This window comes from Oncorhynchus masou, chromosome 31 (genome assembly GCF_036934945.1).
Source record: "Oncorhynchus masou masou isolate Uvic2021 chromosome 31, UVic_Omas_1.1, whole genome shotgun sequence".
In the NCBI taxonomy this organism is placed as follows: domain Eukaryota; kingdom Metazoa; phylum Chordata; class Actinopteri; order Salmoniformes; family Salmonidae; genus Oncorhynchus; species Oncorhynchus masou.
Window position 1 is genome coordinate 18,179,260 of NC_088242.1, and position 21,261 is coordinate 18,200,520.

Consider the following 21,261-nt stretch of genomic DNA (forward strand, 5'->3'; position numbering starts at 1 on the left):
TGTGTGCCTTTCCAAATCATGTCAAATCATTTGAATTTACCACAGGTGGACTCCTATCAAGTTGTAGGAACATCTCAAGGATGATCAATGGAAACAGGCTGCACGTGAGCTCAATTTTGAATCTCATAGCAAAGGATCTGAATACTTGTAAATAAGATATTTCTGTTTTTTTACATTTAATAAATTAGCAAACATTTCAAAAACAATATTTTCGCTTTGTCATTATGGGGTATTGTGTGTAGATTGATGAGGAATATATTTTATTTGATCCATTTTAGAACAACGCTGTAACGTAACAAAATGTGGAAAACGTCAAGGGGTCTGAATACTTTCTGAATGCACTGCTATATGTTTTTTGCCCTTGGTTCTTTGTTATATGGCCGAAAAGGTTGGAGAAGTGGTTTATACATCTCCATACATCTCCATTTTGGATAGATTGCTCTTTGTGTTGTTTGTTTAGTGTGTTCCAATTTTCCCGGAAGTGATTTGATTCTATGGATTCCTCGATCACAATGAACTGTTTTCTGTCATTCTGTTCCTTCTTTTTTCTTTGCATATTTCCGTATTGTTTTTGTGTTCCACCATAGTGAAGGCGTAAGCTAAGGTTTTCTGGTTCTCTGTGTTTTTGGTTGGATAGGTTTAATCAATTTCTTTCTTAGGTTTTTACATTTTTCATCAAACCATTTCTCATTGTTAGTTGTCTTAGGTTTTCTGCCAGAACTTACGTTTGATATGTCAGCTGAAAGGTCAAATATATTATTCAGGCTTTCTACTTCTAAGTTATGTTGTTGGCCAGTTGTTTGTTGATAGGTTAATACACTACCCACCTTCCATCTATACAATTTCTTAATAGTATGTAGTTTGTTCGGCTTTGATGCCTCATGCTTGATTCTTACTCCATTCAAGTAGATTGTGATTTTGCTGTGATCTGATAAGAGTGTCAGTGGGCTGACTGAACGCTCTGAGAGACTCTGGGTTGAGGTCGGTGATAACGTAGTCTACAATACTACTGCCAAGAGATGAGCTATAGGTGTACCTACCGTAGGAGTCCCCTCCAAGCCTCCCATTGACTATGCACTATGCACAACAAAGCTGCAAGAGTTGTGACCTGTTTTTGCTGGTTATGTTGTAGGTAGGCTGTCATTGTAAATAAGAATTAGTTGTTAACTGACTTTCCTAGTTAAAAAAATTAAATGCCTTTTTGAATTTCAAGCCAAATGTTTCTGTTTTGATTAATGTGATAGTTCATATAATAATGTAATAATTGTTCTTTTTAAAATGTTATTTTGTGTTATTGACTGTACGTTTGTTTATGTGTAACTCTGTGTAGTTATTTTTGTCGCACTGCTTTGCTTTATCTTGACCAGGTCACAGTTTTAAATGAGAACTTGTTCTCAACTGGCCTACCTGGTTAAAAGACTGGCCTACCTGGTTAAAAGACTGGCCTACCTGGTTAAATGACTGGCCTACCTGGTTAAATGACTTGCCTACCTAGTTAAAAGACTGGCCTACCTGGTTAAAAGACTGGCCTACCTGGTTAAAAGACTGGCTTACCTGGTTAAAAGACTGGCCTACCTGGTTAAAAGACTGGCCTACCTGGTTAAAAGACTGGCCTACCTGGTTAAATGACTGGCCTACCTGGTTAAATGAAGTTGAAAGAAAATAAATAAATAATAGACGAGTTAGGTCTTTTCTATACCAGATTAGCATACCCCCTGAGTACCTTCCCTGTTTCGCACCTGGTAGTTTGGTGGATGGAACTACCAGCTCTCTGTAACCTAGAGGGCAACCAGCGTCTCCTCTATACCATGTTTCTTGTAGGATGACAATGTCTGTATTTCTAATTTTTTGGTGAATTCCAGGTTCCTGCTCTTTAGGCCTTGGATATTCCAGGATGAGATAGTGAAGGTTTGTGTTCCATGAAGTAGCCAATGTTGTTAGTCCTGTGGTTTGGCCTCAGACCAGGAAGTATGAGCAGAGCTTGCTGAGCATCTGATACATGCCAATGGCTTGGGCAAGTGTAAGAGTGGGGTTGCTTCTGTTTGCCTGCTCATGGCCTGGGCGTATGTGTGATTTTCATGTTGAGGCCCTCTTTGCAGAGTTGGGGGGCAGGAGGGGCATAGGTCTGATCTGAGTGGGCCTGAGGAGAGGTGTAGGCATGGGGTGTGGGCATCTTTAGTTTGGGGGAGTATTGATTGGTCAGGGTCGGGGTGTGGATGTGGCTGGTGGTGCTGTGGTCTGGATGTAGGTCCTCTCAGCGTTGATTCTCTAGGTGTAGGTCCTGGGGGGTCCCGCAGGTCTGGGAGAGTGTCTCGCTGGTCTGGGCGGGGTGTCCGTTGAACTGTTGCTCCTGTGTGAGTTGTTAGGGCTGCGGTTGAGAGCGATGTCCTTTAGGATCCTGGCGAAAGTGGGCACTGCTGCCTTGTATAGGTGGACCTGGTCGTAAAGGTTGTTCAAGTCCAGGGTGAAGTGGTGAGCCAGGTAAACATTAGATTTTGAGGCAAAGTCACAGGAAATAATTGCGTTTACCCGCTGCATGGTAGCAGGGTAGAAGTCTTTTTGTGGTAGCAGGGTGGAGATAACCACTTGTGCGTGGAGTAATGTAGAAGAAGCCTTTTCAATCACTCACAAGCACACTGTGCCTGTGTTTCATTATTTGGCTGGGTGACCCTAATTGGTCCTCATACAGAAGGTCTAGGGCACGTTGGGTGTTTGGACACTAGAGTTTAGACACTGTGTGTTTGGGAAAAAGGTGTATTTTCTTGTATATATTTCTCGTTTGAGTCCATATGGATTACAATTTGTGGCTTGTTTGACAGGGGGGGGGTGCTAGGAGTGCGTGGGGTCCCCTGGGCTTGGGGTTCTTCAATTATCTGTCCTGCTGTGATGTCAAGGCTATGGTCAGGATCTGAGGTGGGATGTTCTGCTGGCTTCTCTAGCTTATCACTAGCTTAAACTGACAGATTTTAATGGGGATTTTGTTATTACGCCAATTAAACTTCCGTGGGGGTGCGGACATTGACATCGAATGATTGCCTACACCGGCCAAACCCGTGCCAATTGTGCACCCCCCTATGGGACTCCCAATCACAGCTGGTTGTGATACAGCCTGGAATCAAACCAGGGTGTTTGTAGTGACGCCTCAAGCACTGAGATGCAGTGCCTTAGACCGCTGAACCAGGGTCTGTAGTGACACCTCTAACACTGAGATGCAGGGCCTTAGACCGCTGAACCAGGGTCTGTAGTGACACCTCTAACACTGAGATGCAGGGCCTTAGACCGCTGAACCAGGGTCTGTAGTGACACCTCTAACACTGAGATGCAGGGCCTTAGACCGCTGAACCAGGGTCTGTAGTGACACCTCTAACACTGAGATGCAGGGCCTTAGACCGCTGAACCAGGGTCTGTAGTGACACCTCTAACACTGAGATGTAGGGCCTTAGACCGCTGAACCAGGGTCTGTAGTGACACCTCTAACACTGAGATACAGGGCCTTAGACCGCTGAACCAGGGTCTGTAGTGACACCTCTAACACTGAGATGCAGGGCCTTAGACCGCTGAACCAGGGTCTGTAGTGACACCTCTAACACTGAGATGCAGAGCCTTAGACCGCTGAACCAGGGTCTGTAGTGACACCTCTAACACTGAGATGCAGGGCCTTAGACCGCTGAACCAGGGTCTGTAGTGACACCTCTAACACTGAGATGCAGGGCCTTAGACCGCTGAACCAGGGTCTGTAGTGACACCTCTAGCACTGAGATGCAGGGCCTTAGACCGCTGAACCAGGGTCTGTAGTGACACCTCTGACACTGAGATGCAGGGCCTTAGACCGCTGAACCAGGGTTTGTAGTGATGCCTCTAGCACTGAGATGCAGGGCCTTAGACCGCTGAACCAGGGTTTGTAGTGATGCCTCTAGCACTGAGATGCAGGGCCTTAGACCGCTGAACCAGGGTTTGTAGTGACACCTCTAACACTGAGATGCAGGGCCTTAGACCGCTGTACCAGGGTCTGTAGTGACACCTCTAACACTGAGATGCAGGGCCTTAGACCGCTGAACCAGGGTCTGTAGTGACACCTCTAACACTGAGATGCAGGGCCTTAGACCGCTGAACCAGGGTCTGTAGTGACACCTCTAACACTGAGATGCAGTGCCTTAGACCGCTGAACCAGGGTCTGTAGTGACACCTCTAACACTGAGATGCAGGGCCTTAGACCGCTGAACCAGGGTCTGTAGTGACACCTCTAACACTGAGATGCAGGGCCTTAGACCGCTGTGCCACCCGGGAGCAATAGTGTGATGTGCATTTGATGGTGATTAAAGGTCCAATGCAGCCGTTTTATCTTAATATCAAATCATTGCTGGGTATCAATTAAGTACCTTACTGTGATTGTTTTCCATTAAAATGGTCAAAAACAGACAAAAATTGTTTCTAAGCTAAGAGCAATTTCTCAAGCAAGAATTTTGCTAGGACTGTCTGGGAGTGGTTTGAGTGTGGAGGAGAAAACAGAAAATTAGCTGAGAAATTTGGAACTCTTTCTTATTGGTCTATTAACTAATTTACTGCATGGTGATGTCACCATGGAAGGCCAAAACTCCCTCCCACCAAAACAGGCTGACATTTCAGGCAGTCTTTTCAAACAGCTCTAACACTACAAGGGCATTATCATAATTTTCACAATTTCACAGTATGATTCCAACCTCATAGTATGGAAATATAAAACCCGGGTAATCATGGTTTTGACTGCACTGGGCCTTTGAGCAGAGTGGGAATCTCACTGCTGCTGTAGTTTGTTGATGGTGCTGTTGATATTGCTGTTGTCAAAGAGGGAGCTGACTGAGACTGGAACAATTAGTAGTCTCTTCCCACAGCCCATAAAGGATTGAACAATTAGAAAAAACAAATCAGTAGAAGATTTGCATCCATCTGTGATATGTATCTCTTTTCATTATATGACATCTGGGGTGTAATCATTACACAGATTCTGTTGCAAAAAGTTTTTCAACAGAAACCGTTTACTCCAACGGAAAATGTAAACAAGAGTTTTTATTGAACAAATTCAGGTAGGTTCCTCCCCGTATCATTTGCTTCTTAAATGGTATACGGTTTCCATAATGAATACACCCCTGATCTTTTGGTTTGGAGTAAACAGATTCCATTGCAAAAGTTTGCAAATGTTAGCAACATTGTCTGACTAATGAATACACCACAGGGGTCATTCCTAGGTTTGAGGTTTACGTGGCATCATCATTACCTCCCAACAGATGGCGTTCTTTCCTACGTGACATTACTAACCCTTCGCAATGAGGAAATCAGTGCACGATGCCTCAATATGGCTCCATCTGTGAGTGAACATTCACTAGACTAGAGTGCATGAATAGATAGGCTACCTCCTCTCAGTCAAATGTATATTATTCATGATACCATTCCAGTGTTTCCCCTAGGACTTTTTTCAGCAGCAATGGCAAAGTTAGCGCAGGGCAGGCATGGCCAATTGCGCGGCTTCCGACCAAAGATTTTAGAGGCTCACCTCTTGGTCTCAGAGACAAAATTTTGCTTGTTTCCTGCATTCCTACACATTTTGCCACTGGGCTGTTATTTAAAAAAAAAATGCAGTTTCAAAGCTCATAATTTCCTGCAATTCTAAACATTTTGCGGCGGCCCGCCACTGCTAAATGAATATCGAAGAAACACTGCATTCAAGGTCCCATACATTAACACTTGAATGATCACTATTTCACTGAAATATTTAATCATGAATGAGCTTTGTTCAGAAATTTCACAAATAAACTGCCCATTGAAACTCAATATCTAACTCTCAGAATGTTTACCATACTATGACAAATACACAAGTACAAAGAGCATTTAATGAGACCTGAGCATTCTCTCAATAATTAACACTAGAGCTCAGAATTAGTAGCAGGACGGCCTACTACTGGATATGCTCAGTCAGAGAGACCCATCAATCCCTATGCATAAAATGTGGCTACCTCTTGTTGTAGTTCAATGATGCCAATTACTTAACAGACACTATTTGCCATGGGCATCAGTGTCTGCATCCCAAATGGCCTATGGGCCCTGTTCAAAAGTAGTGCACTAAATAGGGAATAGAGTGCCATTTGGGTCACAATCAGCCGGCCACCAACCACACAACATGTGGTCTATACAGCTGTCAGTCAGGAACTAAAATTAATGACAGCTGACCACAAAGGAGAAGACCTCAGCTGTGAGGTGAAGTTCAACACTGGTGATTGATAAAGTATGTTTTTATTACAGTGATTTACATAGACAGCTGAGCTGTGAGAAAGATCATGGACAGGAATAGTGATGTCTGTCTGTAGGCTTATTTGTTCCTTCTAAGCACTGAGTCAATCACTGGCAGTGGCACACAAACTCAGGGTTTGAATTACACATTGACTCTTGGGGTGCACGACAAGGTGTCTTATGGGTCCCACACATTGATATATTTGAAAATTGTGGGGGTGGCATATTGGTATTAAAATTCTTCTGAGGGGCCCTGATTTGATGACCCCTCTAGCCCACCTGTTATCCAAACCCTGTGCCCAACCCTATGTTGTCAGGGGGGAAAGAAAAGGGTCATCCAGTCTATCCTACAGGAGTCAATCAGGTGCCTGTTTAGACATCGTTATGCAAGGCATTTGTGCCAGATATGTCAGGACTGTAATAATAAACCTATACTGGCTTCTACTTCAGACAACACAAGGAAACCACATTGACCAATTATATTTTCCAATAGATGAATTGGCAAATAATACTTTGAAGTGGAGTGGGCTTCTTTAGCCATTATTGCCTTTGTTCTTCAGTCCCTATTGTGGGTTACTAGCCCCCTGTACTGAATAATGTCTATATATCTCGAAAGACTGTTCTGAACAAGAGACTCACAGGGTGTGTCGGGTTTGGTTCCAGCCTAGAACTATCACACATAATAGTGATCAGTAGGCTAATAATAGTTTAGAGGTAACGTGAGCCCATAATATACATTGTTTCATTCTCAGCCATTTTCAGACACACATTCATGTTTGCAGTGGCAAGAAAAAACGTCGAACTACGATGTGCTATTGGTGGAAGTTCTTCCCATGTGATTGATGTTCAATTTTCTTGTTGTCGGACGGTCTCTGCGCTAATGGCTCCTCCTGCAATAGCAAAACGCAGCTGAGCAAGGGTTGCAGGGGCAACGCAAATATACATTTTTTTTCTCAAGCCGAAGGAAAGGGGTGACTTATTGAGCAATGTTTAAGAAAAAAACATTTTAGATTGCGTGCTTAGACGTTCCAACTGCAGCGAAGGGTTCGGTTTTTCTTTTAAATTCTAAATACCCCAAATGAACTCCGTCAGAGCAACCAGCAGAAGACCCAGGCGAGTGTCGAGGCCGCGCCCGGTACAGCCGGAAAGGAACCACCAGGAAAGAGGTAATGCATTTAATGTAGTCGCTAAGCTAATTGGGCCCATTTCAAACCTTTACAGACACACGTTAATTACGTGACTTGTTGACTCAAGTTGAACGATTGCGTGTTGTCAGGTTGATTTTCAAAATTAGGGTTGAAAACATTTCCCTTTTGGTTGAGACGGTAGGAAACATCGAGGCATCCTGCTCTGTCCGCAATCCTTAAGGCCGCGCTTTGTTTGGTTTGTTCCTAGACCTAAACTAGTCCTTGCTGATCTTGACTAGCTACAGATCGTAGAAGAGAATACTCAAACGCATTGTAAATAATGGTTAGTCAGTCTCTTGTGGATGTCTTAGTATTTCTAGTCTCGCTAACATTAGTTTTTACTGGTATAAAGTTAGCCAGCTAAGTGAACTAGTAGTACGTTAACGTAACGAGCAAATTGGCAACACATGACGGACGTTATCGGTAGACGGCTAGCTAGCCAACTAGCTAGTTGGCTACGCCTTTGTTTAAATAACAATTAGGTAATTATCGAAGTGAACATTAATTGTTATTTGCACATTATGTAGAGGACCATTTTAGTTTCCTGTCATTACGCATTCCCCGTTACTAGTTTAACCAATGTTGCGTTCTCTAGAGTTGTGATTTGTTGGCTGGTTAGCTAGCTAACATTAACCAGCTAGCCAATGCAGCTAGCTACTGTTGCTGGTCAAATTGTAGAGAAAATAACTAACTAGGTGAATAAATCACGTTTTAGCTGTGGCTAAGGCTAGCTACTCTCGTTGGCGTAGACAGCTAACGTTAGTAGCTTGCTAAATTCGCTTGACGCATCTAAAGTAACTAACACATTTGTCTGTGCGGCGTCTCATACCACCTTAACCAAGGCCTGGTTGTTAGGATTAGATTAGTATCTATGACTGAGGACATCCACCGGCGTTGTACCGAGGCTCACAATGGGGTAACCAGGCACTCTTACGAAAGCTAACCTTTCAAATGTAAACAACGTTTAGGTTCTATGTGCGACAATCTCCGATGACAGCAATCGTTTAGTTACCGGCACGTTGACAGCTGATGGTTAGACAAAGCGAGCTAATTACAAAAGCAGGGGAAATTCACTTGGGACCGACCGTCAGAGCTTTTTGAGTAATAACATACTCCTTTCTCTATTTTGGTGCGAGCGTTATAGCTAGATGATTCTCATTTGTCTTGGTCTAACTATATTTGAGTCAATTTGCCAGCTACGTTTTTGTGAACATTAACGTGTAAGTATGATGAGGCTTCAAAATAGTCACGGCAACTTCACATGATGGTCTGAGGCCTCCAAAGTGAAGAGGTACATGTAGGCTATATTGGCTGCGCTGCCCAATTATTGGCAAAGGCGCTGATCTGATTGGTCAAAAGACCAATCAGTTGAGAAAATATCAGTTTTGGGCTGCCTGTGTACATGCAGCCATTGACATCTAAAATAAATTGGGAATAAGTTATGGGGTACTCATCATGTGACAGCATGACCAAGCAGAGAGGTACTACCACATCCTTTTTTAATACGACTACCTCCAATTGTTAGAAAAGAGGGCACTCTGTACTAATGTGTATTTTTCTAATTAAGTATTTAGGGTGTTTAGACAGGCAGCCAATTCTGATATTTTTTCCTGCTAATTGGTATGTTGACCAATCGCATCAGATCTTTTCAGAGCCGATCTGATTGTTCTTTTGAACAATGAGTGAAAAAAATATCAGAATTAATCTGCCTGTCTAAAAGCAGCCTTAGGGAAACATAGCTATGAAGTGCAATAAGTGTTTGATGCTGTCACTTGTGATCTGAGCTCTCAATACTACAGATTACAGGCCTACATATAGACATTTGCATTCTTCATTGGCCTGAAAGAGGGGAACATTGTTTTGTTTTTGGTCATGCTGCCACCTCTTAAACTGTTCCCAATTCATGGTATCCTATTAAATTAGAGACACATTTGTTTTTGTACCCTAAAAACCTGAAATGTTATTTATCAGAATTTGGCAAAGTCTTTAAAAGAGGGTCGGGATGATACCAGTAGCGTGACACTCGCTTGTATCATGGCAAGAAAACAAAACAAGACACGGACTTAATGTTGGAAACAAACATCATTATGTTGTCATCTAAAGTCACATGTATTTATTTTCCAAGCTATAGCACACTATTTTACATACAGCAGGTTTTTAAAGGACCTAAGAGTTTAGTGTGCTTCACGTCTTCATTTTTGCCATGGAAAAAATATTACAATACGGGTATTGCCCTTGCCCTACTGCCCATATCCATTGATCAGTTTGATTACTAACTAGTGGGGCACAGGAACAATGCAGCTATACTCTTTCGTTAGGCTGTCTTGATTAAGTGAACCCTGCTTCTTCCTGATGAGGTCTTTACTGTCTCCTCCCCACCATCCCCATGATCCGAACTCCGGTCTTGTTTTTTTCCCAGCAAGGATGCATTTTTTGTGCTAAAACAAAAGTGGAGCGCAATGCGGCACACTATATGTCCTTTGTAATGGTTGTCAACAGCAGGGAATCGGTTGGCTTTTCTGTGTACTGTGTTTTGAATAGACTATATGTACGGCTTTTAGGCCTAATGAGTTAGTTGCTTTAGTGCCACTTGTGTTTAGGATGCACTTGTTGTAGAAGACGAGAGATGATGTTGTAGTGAGCTAAGCAGAGACAGTGTTTGTAGTGGTTACTGAACTAGTAGCCTGGGAGAGCAGCCTTGCTACCAGAGCAACAGACAGTTTGCTGGAGCTAGGAGCTCCCAGCTTGGGTGGTTTTGATTGGCAACAGTTAGCCTATGGATTCATACGTTATGGATCCTCCAGGCAGAATGGACCTTTTGTTATTTCCCTGGTGAAGGTAAACGGTCTGCAGTCATTGCAAATTATTTGAATCCTCTGTCATCTGGGTGCTAGCAGGAGATGTAAAGAGTGTGTCTATGAATATGGTCAAAGGTTAACAATCTTTTGTCATAAACAAACACATTAGATTGTGCAGACAGTGGTCAATACGTTTCAGAAATTGATCTTCACAATTACTAATATATGGTCTGTCAGCTTTTTTATGGGACATTCATTTTATTCTGTGTTTCATGTATAGGCCTACTATGTAGTTTGAATGGTTCTCCCAATGGACTGCATTAGGCTTTACATGTGACACAATCTAATCAGAGGGAAAGCTCAGTAGCACCACACAGCTGCTTGAAAGTTTTAGCCAATGAAAATATCCTCCTCTGCCTTGTTAGAAGGCTCTGTGCAAAATTGCCAGAAGGCTGCAACATTTCAGGGACTGAACTTTTTTCATCTGTTGCAGCCCTCCCAAATGTTGTCATAGTCTGCTGTTCCCTGAGGAGGGAATGAGTCCTGTCTCAATTCTATATATGGTACCAGTCAAAAGTTTGGACACACCTTCTCATTCCAGGGTTTTTGTTTATTTTTTACTATTTTCTACATTGTGGAATAATAGTGAAAACATAAATTATGAAATAACACATATGGAATCATGAAGTAACCAAAAAAGTGTTACACAAATCAAAAATATATTTCAGATTCTTCAAACTAGCCACCCTTGGCATTGATGACAGCTTTGCACACTCTTGGCATTTTCTCAACCAGCTTCATGAGGAGGTAGTCACCTGAAATGCATTTCAATTAACAGGTGTGCCTTGTTAAAAGTTAATTTGTGGAATTTCTTTCCTTAATACGTTTGAACCAATCACTGGTGTTGTGACAAGGTAGCGGTGGTTTACCAAACAGTGCCATCTTCTGTATAAGACAAATTCCATATTATGACAAGAACAGCTCAAATAAGCAAAGAGAAACAACAGTCCATCATTACTTTAAGACATAAAGGTCAGTCAATCTGGAACATTTTAAGAACTTTGAAAGTTTCTTCAAGTGCAGTCGCAAAAACCATCAAGTGCTATAAAGAAACTGGCTTTCATGAGGACTTCCACAGGAAAGTAAGACCCAGAGTTACCTCTGCTGTCGAGGATAAGTTCATTAGTTACCAGCCTCAGAAATTGCAGCCCAAATAAATGCTTCACAGTGTTCAAGTAACAGACACATCTCAACATCAACTGTTCAGAGGAGACGACTGTGAATCAGGCCTTCAAGGTCAAATTGCTGCAAATGAATCACTACTAAAGGACACCGATAATGAGAAGAGACTTGCTTGGGCAAGAAACACGAGCAATGGACATTCTTCACCTGCGGGATTGTCTGAGACAAGCCACCCAGACAGCTGATGAAACTGAGGAGTATTTCTGTCTGTACGAAAGCCGTAAATAATTAGTCCTATGTCTTCCAGGCAGAACCCTTTTGGCTTTTCCAGGGGAACGTTCTGACCTGCTGCTTCTGAACCTACGATGTGGTTTTCTTTTTATGGTCTTTCAGACCTAGTGGAGGTCACGAATTACAAGTTTAGTAGTGGGAGGACTGGTCTGGGATCGATGTTCTTTATTGTTTGTGTTACAATTAGCCTACTTTCCCAAACGGCTCTTAATTTTTGTTGCTCCCGATCGAGGCCTAGAATCTGACCTCTCATCAGGAGAGTTAAATAGTCATAAAGCTGCTGCTGGCACAGAGTCATGATAGGATCGAGGCTGGCTCTGTTGTTGTTGCTACACTCTAGGGAGATCTTTGTAACCCATCTAAATGTGTTTAAGCCTCCTCCTTGTGGGCAAAGGGGCTGTGCCCAGATGTGAGCAAGCTGTTGGGTTGTTACTTAATTCACTGCTCATTTCATTTCTGTCAGGAGGACTTCTCATCCAGCAGCTAGCTTCGCTGGCCAATATCCTTGTATTTATTCTCTCTCTAACCAGGTTTTGGTTACGCGGTAATAGCTGGTTTTAGGGCTATTAAAAAAAATGGTTAAGCCAATAAATAAAATTGAGCCCGGGCCAATTGTCAAGGAGAAGAGATATTATATTGTGAAATAATGCATTTTAGCCTATTAATTGATGGAAATACATGCTTATTGGTTAACTTAGTGGAATTAAATTGGCGCGTGTGTACATAATTAAAATATTGTATCTTATCACACCCGTATAGCATACAGATAGATACAGAGCAGAGACTCTGTCACAGTGTGAGAGCTGCTACTGCAGCATCTCAAACGGCAACAGAAGGCAGGCTTCATCAGCATGTCACACACCACTTTGCAATGAGCTGGAGGCAGTAGGTTATGCATTTTGAAAATATACTTCATCGTTCGAAACCTGGAAGTTTACATACACCTTAGCCAAATACATTTAAACTCAGTTTTTTTCACAAATCCTGACATTTAATCCTAGTAAAAATTCCCTGTCTTAGGTCAGGTAAGATCACCACTTTATTTTAAGAATGTAAAATGTCAGAATAATACTAGAGAGAATTATTTATGTCAGGTTGTATTTCTTTGTGATGGCCACTCCAATACCTTGACTTCATTGTCCTTTTTTTGTCCCATTTTGCCACAACTTTGAAGTATGCTTGGGGTCATTGTCCATTTGGAAGACCCGTTTGCATCCAAGCTTTAACTTCCTGACTGTCTTGAGATGTTGCTTCAATATATCCACATAATTTTCCTACCTCATGAATCCATCTATTTTATGAAGTGCACCAGTCCCTCTTGCAGCAAAGCACCCCCACAACATGATGCTGCCACCCCCGTGCTTCACAGTTGGGATGGTAATCTTCGGCTTGCAAGCACCCCCTTCTTCCTCCAAACATAACTATGGTAATTATGGCCAAACAGTTCTATTTTTGTTTCATCAGACCAGGGGACATTTCTCCAAAAAGTAGGATCTTTGTCCCCATGTGCAGTTGCAAACTGTAGTCTGGCTTTTTTATGGCGGTTTTGGAGCAGTGGCTTCTTCCTTGCTGAGCTGCCTTTCAGGTTATGTCGATATAGGACTCGTTTTACTGTGGATATAGAAACTTTTGTAGCTGTTTCCTCCAGCATCTTCACAAGGTCCTTTGCTGTTGTTCTGGGATTGATTTGCACTTTTCGCACCAAGTACGTTCATCTCTAGGAGACAGAACGCGTTTCCTTCCTGAGCGGTATGATGGCTGCGTGGTCCCACGGTGCTTATACTTGCGTACTATTATTTGTACAGATGAACTTGGTACCTTCAGGCGTTTGGAAATTGCACCCAAGGATGAACCAGACTTGTAGAGGTGTACAATTTTTCTTCTGAGGTATTGGCTGATTTCTTGTGATTTTCCCATGATGTCAAGCAAAGAGGCACTGAGTTTGACAGTAGACCTTGAAATACATCCACAGGTACACCTCCAATTGACTCCAATGATGTCAATTAGCCTATCAGAAGCTTCTAAAGACATGACATAATTTTCTGAAATTTCCCAAGCTGTTTAAAGGCACAAGTCAATTTGGTGTATGTAAACTTCTGACCCACTGGAATTGTGACACAGTGAAATCTGTCTAAACAATTGTTGGAAATATTACTTCAAAGTAGCATATTAGATCTCCTCTTTTTCTCCATTTCTAATGGATATTTTCATCACTGTCACATGAAACTGTGGTGCCCTTTTGACAACAGTGTTTTCCAGCTAATTGCATTATGGAATGAACATTTGCGTGTGTCCTATTACCTTGTCCGCTTATAATGTGAAGGAATACTAGTTAATTTACATTTTAAGCCAAACATTCTGATATGTTGCATCAGACTCATTGCTTTTTAATGTTGTTTTTTTTTATGTAGCCTAGGCCTTGTTGTTGTATGCATTTGGGCTCTGTCTTCCCACAACTGTACTGGGGTCATAATCTAAATGTGATTTCTGTCATTCTGAGCACCGTGGGTGGACACCCTAATCAGGTTATGCACCCAGTGTATGTGTGTCCTACAGATTTCTCAAATGTCCGGTAAATTAAAATGTTGCCGGTGAAATGTCCAGCGCCACATATTCCTAACTAGTTTATGAATTTGTTAGTGCACTGCATTGTAATATTTATCTTATGTCATGCTGTCAAGGAACCTGAGACAGAGATTGTATAACACAGTGGGAAAGTTTGTGGGAAATGACTACAGCTAAAAGGAGAGGATAGCCAATGCTATAACAAAAGTCAAATAGATTAGAGAGGAGACTGAGAATTGGTGAGTGGGCTTGGTCCCTTCTGGTAATTCTATGATCTGTGATCAGCATACACCACCATCCATGTGTCACTGCGTCACTAGTAGTGATGCACCGATATGCCATTTTTGGCCGATACTGATATCTGATATTTTCCTTACCAAATAAAAAATGATACTGGTAACCAATATTTTATATTTTAGCAGCCTTTTAAGCATTCTCGTACAGTTAAATAGTTAAAACACACACATGGACTCAGCGGTCTAAGGCACTGCATCCCAGTGCAAGAGGCATCACTACAGTCCCTGGTTCGAATCAAGGCTGTATCACATCTGGCCGTGATTGGGAGTCCTATAGTGCGGCTCACAATTGACCCAGCGTCGCCCAGCCGTCGTTGTAAATAAGAATTTGTTCTTAACTGACTTGCCAGCTAAATAAAGGTTACACACACACACACACACACACACACACCACACTGACCAAAAGGTTATTTTGTTGACATTTACGTGTGACCCCATTACCAGTAAAACATCATCAAAAACCTTTTTATTTTACTTGCTGTTTTGTTGAGTCGTTTTATTCTCAACCAGGATTTCTATGGAACGGCGTTTGGGTCTTTGCGTGCCAAAAAATATATACGTCGAATAGCACTATTTGACAAATAAGCTTGTTGACCCATCAGGACCTGAATATGACTGCACATCACATAATAATTTAACGACTTGATAAACTTTTTACCAAGTTATTACACTATCACTCGTATATTATATGTCCCAACGATTCATCGATACGTATGCTATGATGCTGGTAAAGTTGTCTCGCGCACCTACAGTGCTGGTCATAAAAAAAGCTAGCTAGCTCATGGATGCAAACAATGTTCTTCCCCAAAAACATAGCAACATGACATCTGTTTCAGTAGCTATATAGTTAACTAGCTAACTATATAGCTAGGATTCATCTAAAATAACCCTAATTTACAAGACTGTTGTTATTTGATTAATGGTGGTCGGACCCATCTATGTGAAGCTAGCCATAATAGTGGACGTTGCGGTTAGCCTTCAAAATAAAAGTATGTCATTGACAGTGATGCAAATTGATACAAATAGTGGAATTATGCCATAATTGAACGGATCATGCTAAAAGAGGTTGCAATGTTATTGTGTCAAATGATTGTCTTTTGTTGATTTTATAATCTGTTGAAATCACACTGGATGTATTATACTTTAGAATTGCATTGGGGGCATACTTATTTCACTGTACAGTCTTACCCCATGTCATTGATTGACAATCCATAGGTATCAGTCTACTCAGTGACACACAGAGAACATTAGCGTCATAGCTCTTATTGCGGGACTCTGAAACAACTGTGAATTGAGACACATTTGTCAACCTATGTGTATTGAACACCTGAGGAAAAACAATACTGCGTGAATGTTTTGGAGTCTAACTCTGAAGAATATCTTGGGTATTGAGTAGACTGATACCCAATTTCATTGATCCCCAATCCTTAGGTAAAGCTGTACAGTGCAAAATGAATGTCGATACACACAATAAGCTGACTGGTGAGGTGATTTCACACAGTCACTGTCCAGCAATAAGAGCAACAACGCTAATATTTGCGTAAATTCTTCAGTTGTGTTCTGTAGGTGTCACTGAGTAGGCTGATACCCCATTTCATTGCTTCACATTCCAAGCTTGTTTAACTTCTTATGGCTGAGATCTCGTTACTGGGAGCGATATAACAACAACCATTGATGGTACAGGGCGCCACATTCAAAAGAACAAATCTCTAAATTAAAATTCCTCAAACATACATGTATCTTATATCGTTTTAAATGTAGTCTTGTTGTTAATCCCACCACAGTATCCGATTTCAAATAGGATTTACAGGGAAAGCACCACAAACGGTTATGTTAGGTCACCAACAACTCACTAAAATACACAGCCAATTTTACCAGCCAAAGAGAGAGAAAAGGCACATATAGAGATAAAATGAATCACTAACCTTTTGATAATCTTCATCAGATGACACTCATAGGACTTCATGTTACACAGTACATGCATGTTTTTTGTTTGATAAAGTTCATATTTATATCAGAAAATCTGAGTTTACATTGGCGTATTAGATTCACAAGTTCCAAAAACATCCAGTGATTTTGCATAGCCACATCATTCAACAGAAATACTGATCATAAATGTAGATGATAATACAAGTTATACACATGGAATTATAGATATACAGTGGGGCAAAAAAGTATTTAGTCAGCCACCAATTGTGCAAGTTCTCCCACTTAAAAAGATGAGAGGCCTGTAATTTTCATCATACCAACTATGACAGACAAAATGAGGGGGAAAAAATCCAGAAAATCACATTGTAGGATTTTTAATGAATTTATTTGCAAATTATGTTGGAAAATAAGTATTTGGTCAATAACACGTTTATCTCAATACTTTGTCATTGCCAACAAAGGGTATATAACAGAGGTCAAATGTTTTCACAAGGCTTTCATACACTGTTGCTGGTATTTTGGCCCATTCCTCCATGCAGATCTCCTCTAGAGCAGTGATGTTTTGGGGCTGTTGCTGGGCAACATGGACTTTCAACTCCCTCCAAAGATTTTCTATGGGGTTGAGATCTGGAGACTGGCGAGGTCACTCCAGGACCTTGAAATGCTTCTTACGAAGCCACTCTTTCGTTGCCTGGGCGGTGTGTTTGGGATCATTGTCATGCTGAAAGACACAGCCACGTTTCATCTTCAATGCCCTTGCTGATGGAATGGGGTTTTCACTCAAAATCTCATGATACATGGCCCCATTCATTCTTTCCTTTAATTGTTTTCAGGCTGGTTGTATTGGTGATAGCTTGGTACCAAACATAAGCTAGCTAGCTACTTGCAGTCGGACAAATAATGCTTTATTACCAATGCGGTATTGTAAACAGATCTTTCGTGGCCGGTGTACAGCTTTGACAGTGCTACTGATAGTAGTGGTGGCGCTTGCAAATTCAGAACACACAACTTTCTATAATAGAACTGTGTTATTTAACACATCAAATATTGTTCTTTGACGTGTATCTTTTTTGACATGCAAAAGACCCAAACTGCGTTCCATAGTATGCCGTGAAGCTAATAGCAGTGACGCTATTACAGTGTAAGTCCGGTAGGGCAACATCTGAAAAATAGCTCACTTGGTAACCTTAGTGTGTCTGGTGCTCGATCAGTCGCGAAAGCCAACATCACCCACGACAGAACGGTTGATTGTTAAGGGAAATTAATTTGTTGTCTTGCCGTTTAATGGATTTAGCCTTTTTAGTTGTCTTGCTGACATTTTCATAATCTTTCAAATGACTGCTCGACTTGTTGACTGCTCGCTCCACACAGCAGACATTGTGGGCTAGGTTAGGAATGCGGTGTTGCACATGTAGTGCAACATTTTACGTGGCGCCATTACATCATGTACCTACGTTAAATAGGTATGCACGTCAGCTTTGACATCGGTTTTGCACATCGACTTTAAACTAGACATTGGGCCGATACCGATGTTGGCATTTTTAGCTAATATCAGCCAATTCCGATATGTTCACCGATATTGTGCATCACTCGTCATGCAAGCCGGTTTCTCTTGGTTCTGTAACCTCCTCCGTTCAGCACAGCTGTTGATATTAGGTGCTTTCCATGACAAAGCGGGGTTTTGTAAACTGCTGCTTCTAATTTCTGCTCGGCATCACACATTCTGTGCTTCAGTTGCACTTCTCCACTTGGATGAGAATTCACCAACGGGCATTCTATCAGCAGACATCTCTCTGACTGTGTAGCTACATTTCTCGGCTTAGCCAGCCTACTTTTCTCTGGTAAAATACCAGATTAACTTTAGACAAAACATTAGGGAACGTAGCTGGCTACATTCGTTCTATGATAAACATTAGACATAGGATGGCCATGTGTCGTTTTTGCGGGGAAAGAACACCTTGCTTTTTCATTGTATGCTCATTTACTTGTGTGGCTGCTAAGCCAAATAGCCTTGCACTTCTGTTGTCTTCTGATGAATACGTTACGCTCATTTATTTTCTGTGAAGGAAAACTATAGTTGCATGTCCCTAATCACTCCATTGAAGCAAAAAACACAGCTGACTTTCAATATAAAACGCAGCCCTGTCAATACTCAGCTGGATTCACCTGCTCCCGCTTTCTCCTATTGTGCTTTTTACAAACACATGACGTGCTCAACCGCTCTGGTGAACTATGGTAAGCTTCATAATGTGACTGATGAAATTAAGAACGTGTATGCTTTATCCCCTAACATATTGCACAAGTTAACTGCAGGTATTCACTTAAGTAGCTTCAAATATGAACATTTATTGAAAAACGTCTAAGAAATAGTTTCAACAGTATTGAAAAACCATTGTGTGGTGGAGAAAGTACTCAATTCTCATATTTAAGTAAAAGTAAAGATGCCTTAACTCTTGAATCTCCCCATCCCGGATCTGGGATCGTGACTAAAGCCTCAGGCTCATTAGCATAACGCAACGTTAACGATTTCTGAAAATCGCAAATAAAATGAAAATAATGCGCCTGCTCTCAAGCTTAGCCTTTTCTTAACAACACTATCTCAGATTTTCAAAATATGCTTTTGAACCATAGCAATGGACTAATTTGTGTAAGAGTATGCTAAGCTAGCTTAGCATTTTGAGTAGCATTTAGCACGCAACATTTTCACAAAAACCAGATAACCAAATAAATAAAATCATTTACCTTTGAAGAGCTTCGGATGTTTTCAATGAGGAGACTCTCAGTTACATACCAAAAGCGCAGTTTTTCCTGAAAGCGTCTGTGTGTAGGAGAAATCGCTCCGTTTTGTACATCGCATTTGGCTACCGAAACGAACCGAAAATTCAGTCACCTACAACGTCAAACTTTTTCCGAATTAACTCCATAATTATCGACCGAAACATGGCAAATGTTGTTTGGAATCAATCCTCAAGGTGTTTTTTCACATATCTCTTCATTGATATATCGTTCGTGGAAGCCTGTATTCTTCTCTAAATTCCATGGAAAAATACTTGCAGCTGACTTTTGCGCACCAATTTCGGCGCAGGACACCGGGCGGACACCTGGTAAATGTGGTCTCTTATGGTCAATCTTCCAATGATATGCCTACAAATACGTCACAATGCTGCAGACACCTTGGGGAAACGACAGAAAGGGCAGACTTACTCCTCTCGCATTCACAGCCATATAAGGAGACATTGGAAAACAGAGCCTCAAAAATCCTGCTCATTTCCTGGGTGCCGTCTCATCTTGGTTTTGCCTGAAACTCACGTTCTAGGGCACGCACAGAAAATATCTTTGCAGTTCTGGACACGTCAGAGTGTTTTCTTTCGAAAGCTATCAATTATATGCATAGTCGAGCATCTTTTTGTGACAAAATATCTTGTTTAAAACGGGAACGTTTTTCATCCAAAAATGAAATTGCGCCCCTAGAGTTCCAAGAGGTTAATAGAAAATGACAAGTAAAAGTGAGTCAACAAATTTTTTCATATAGATACACACCCTATGTGTTTGAATAAAATAAACTACATATGCACTTTTATTTATTTATTTGACCTTTTATTTAACTAAGCAAGTCAATTAAGAACAAATTCTTATTTTCAATGACAGCCTAGGAACAGTGGGTTATCTGCCTTGTCAGCTCGGGGATTCGATCTAGCAACTTTTCAGTTACTGGCCCAACGCTCTAACCACTAGGCTACCTGCCGCCCCACTGACCTTGTCTAATGCTTTAAGCACATGTGTTTGATTAGATAATAGACGCACAAATTACTCAGAGCCTGATGGTCACACTGTTTAAAGAATAAATGACAGCGTGTGACTGGTGCACGTTGTCTCTATCTCCTCCCTACTGCAGCGAAAAGGCACCACAGCAAGTGTTTATTGCGCTGTCCGTGCTGAAGCCTCTACATCATTTCAGCCATTTGGTTACTTACTTGTTTGACTGAAAAGTTCTGTTACTGAAATCCCTAATTTGTTTAGGAAAAACATTCCCTATTCGCTCAACCCTAGCTCTCTCTACATGAAACATGTAAGCAGCATGTGAACAATATGGCCTGAGCTATAGCCTATCATAATCACCTCAATAAATTGGTTATAACAAACTCCGAACACAGTAACACATGACAGCAAAATGGATGTGGCGCATGTGAAAAAGAAACGCGAAACGGGTGAATGTTTACTGGTTGCCCAGGAGGGAAAAAGTAAGTCAGATCTGTGGAAGACATATGACTTAGTTGTGGAAACTACTGGAAATCCAGATAAATGAGAGTATAGGATCACGCATTTCTAGAGTATTGTGCCTGAACAGTTGCTGTTAGATGACAATCTAATTTTTTTGAAACTGTGTAAACAACACTAAATAAGTGTATCAGACAGTCTGTTTTAACGTAATTTTTTTTATTTTTAATATTATTTTATATATATCAACCTTTATTTACAGCGGTATAACAACGGTTGCATGCATTCGTGAATTGCGGTTGATTTATTGTTTAGGCTGATTATTCAAAGCTCCATTTTTGTTTAATTTTTAAACTACACTCCTGGATTGCATTTCAAAGCATGAATGTCTCGTATGCTGTGTGATGGAATGAATGATTGATTGATATTGTAGCCTATATATTGAAATATAGGCCCAATAAGTTGCAGAATTAAGACTAAACAGGACGCGCTCTTAGGCCGACAGCTCGATGGTGGTTATACAAGGATGCT

At 41.3% G+C, this 21,261-nt stretch overlaps 1 protein-coding gene across 4 annotated transcripts in view; it reads left to right on the plus strand.

The window, feature by feature from the left end:
* Positions 1-7,128: 7,128 nt before the first annotated feature.
* The window catches only part of LOC135523507 (F-box only protein 11), a 33,560-nt gene continuing 19,427 nt past the window's right edge, over positions 7,129-21,261 (plus strand). For 2 of the 4 annotated variants that reach the window (XM_064950246.1, XM_064950247.1), the window contains exon 1: positions 7,130-7,430. In XM_064950246.1, the coding sequence (XP_064806318.1) occupies positions 7,343-7,430 (88 nt within the window). In that variant the 5' untranslated portion in view covers positions 7,130-7,342. Of the gene's footprint in view, positions 7,431-21,261 lie in introns of all 4 variants that reach the window. The other 2 variants (XR_010452833.1, XM_064950248.1) reach the window with 2 other exon arrangements.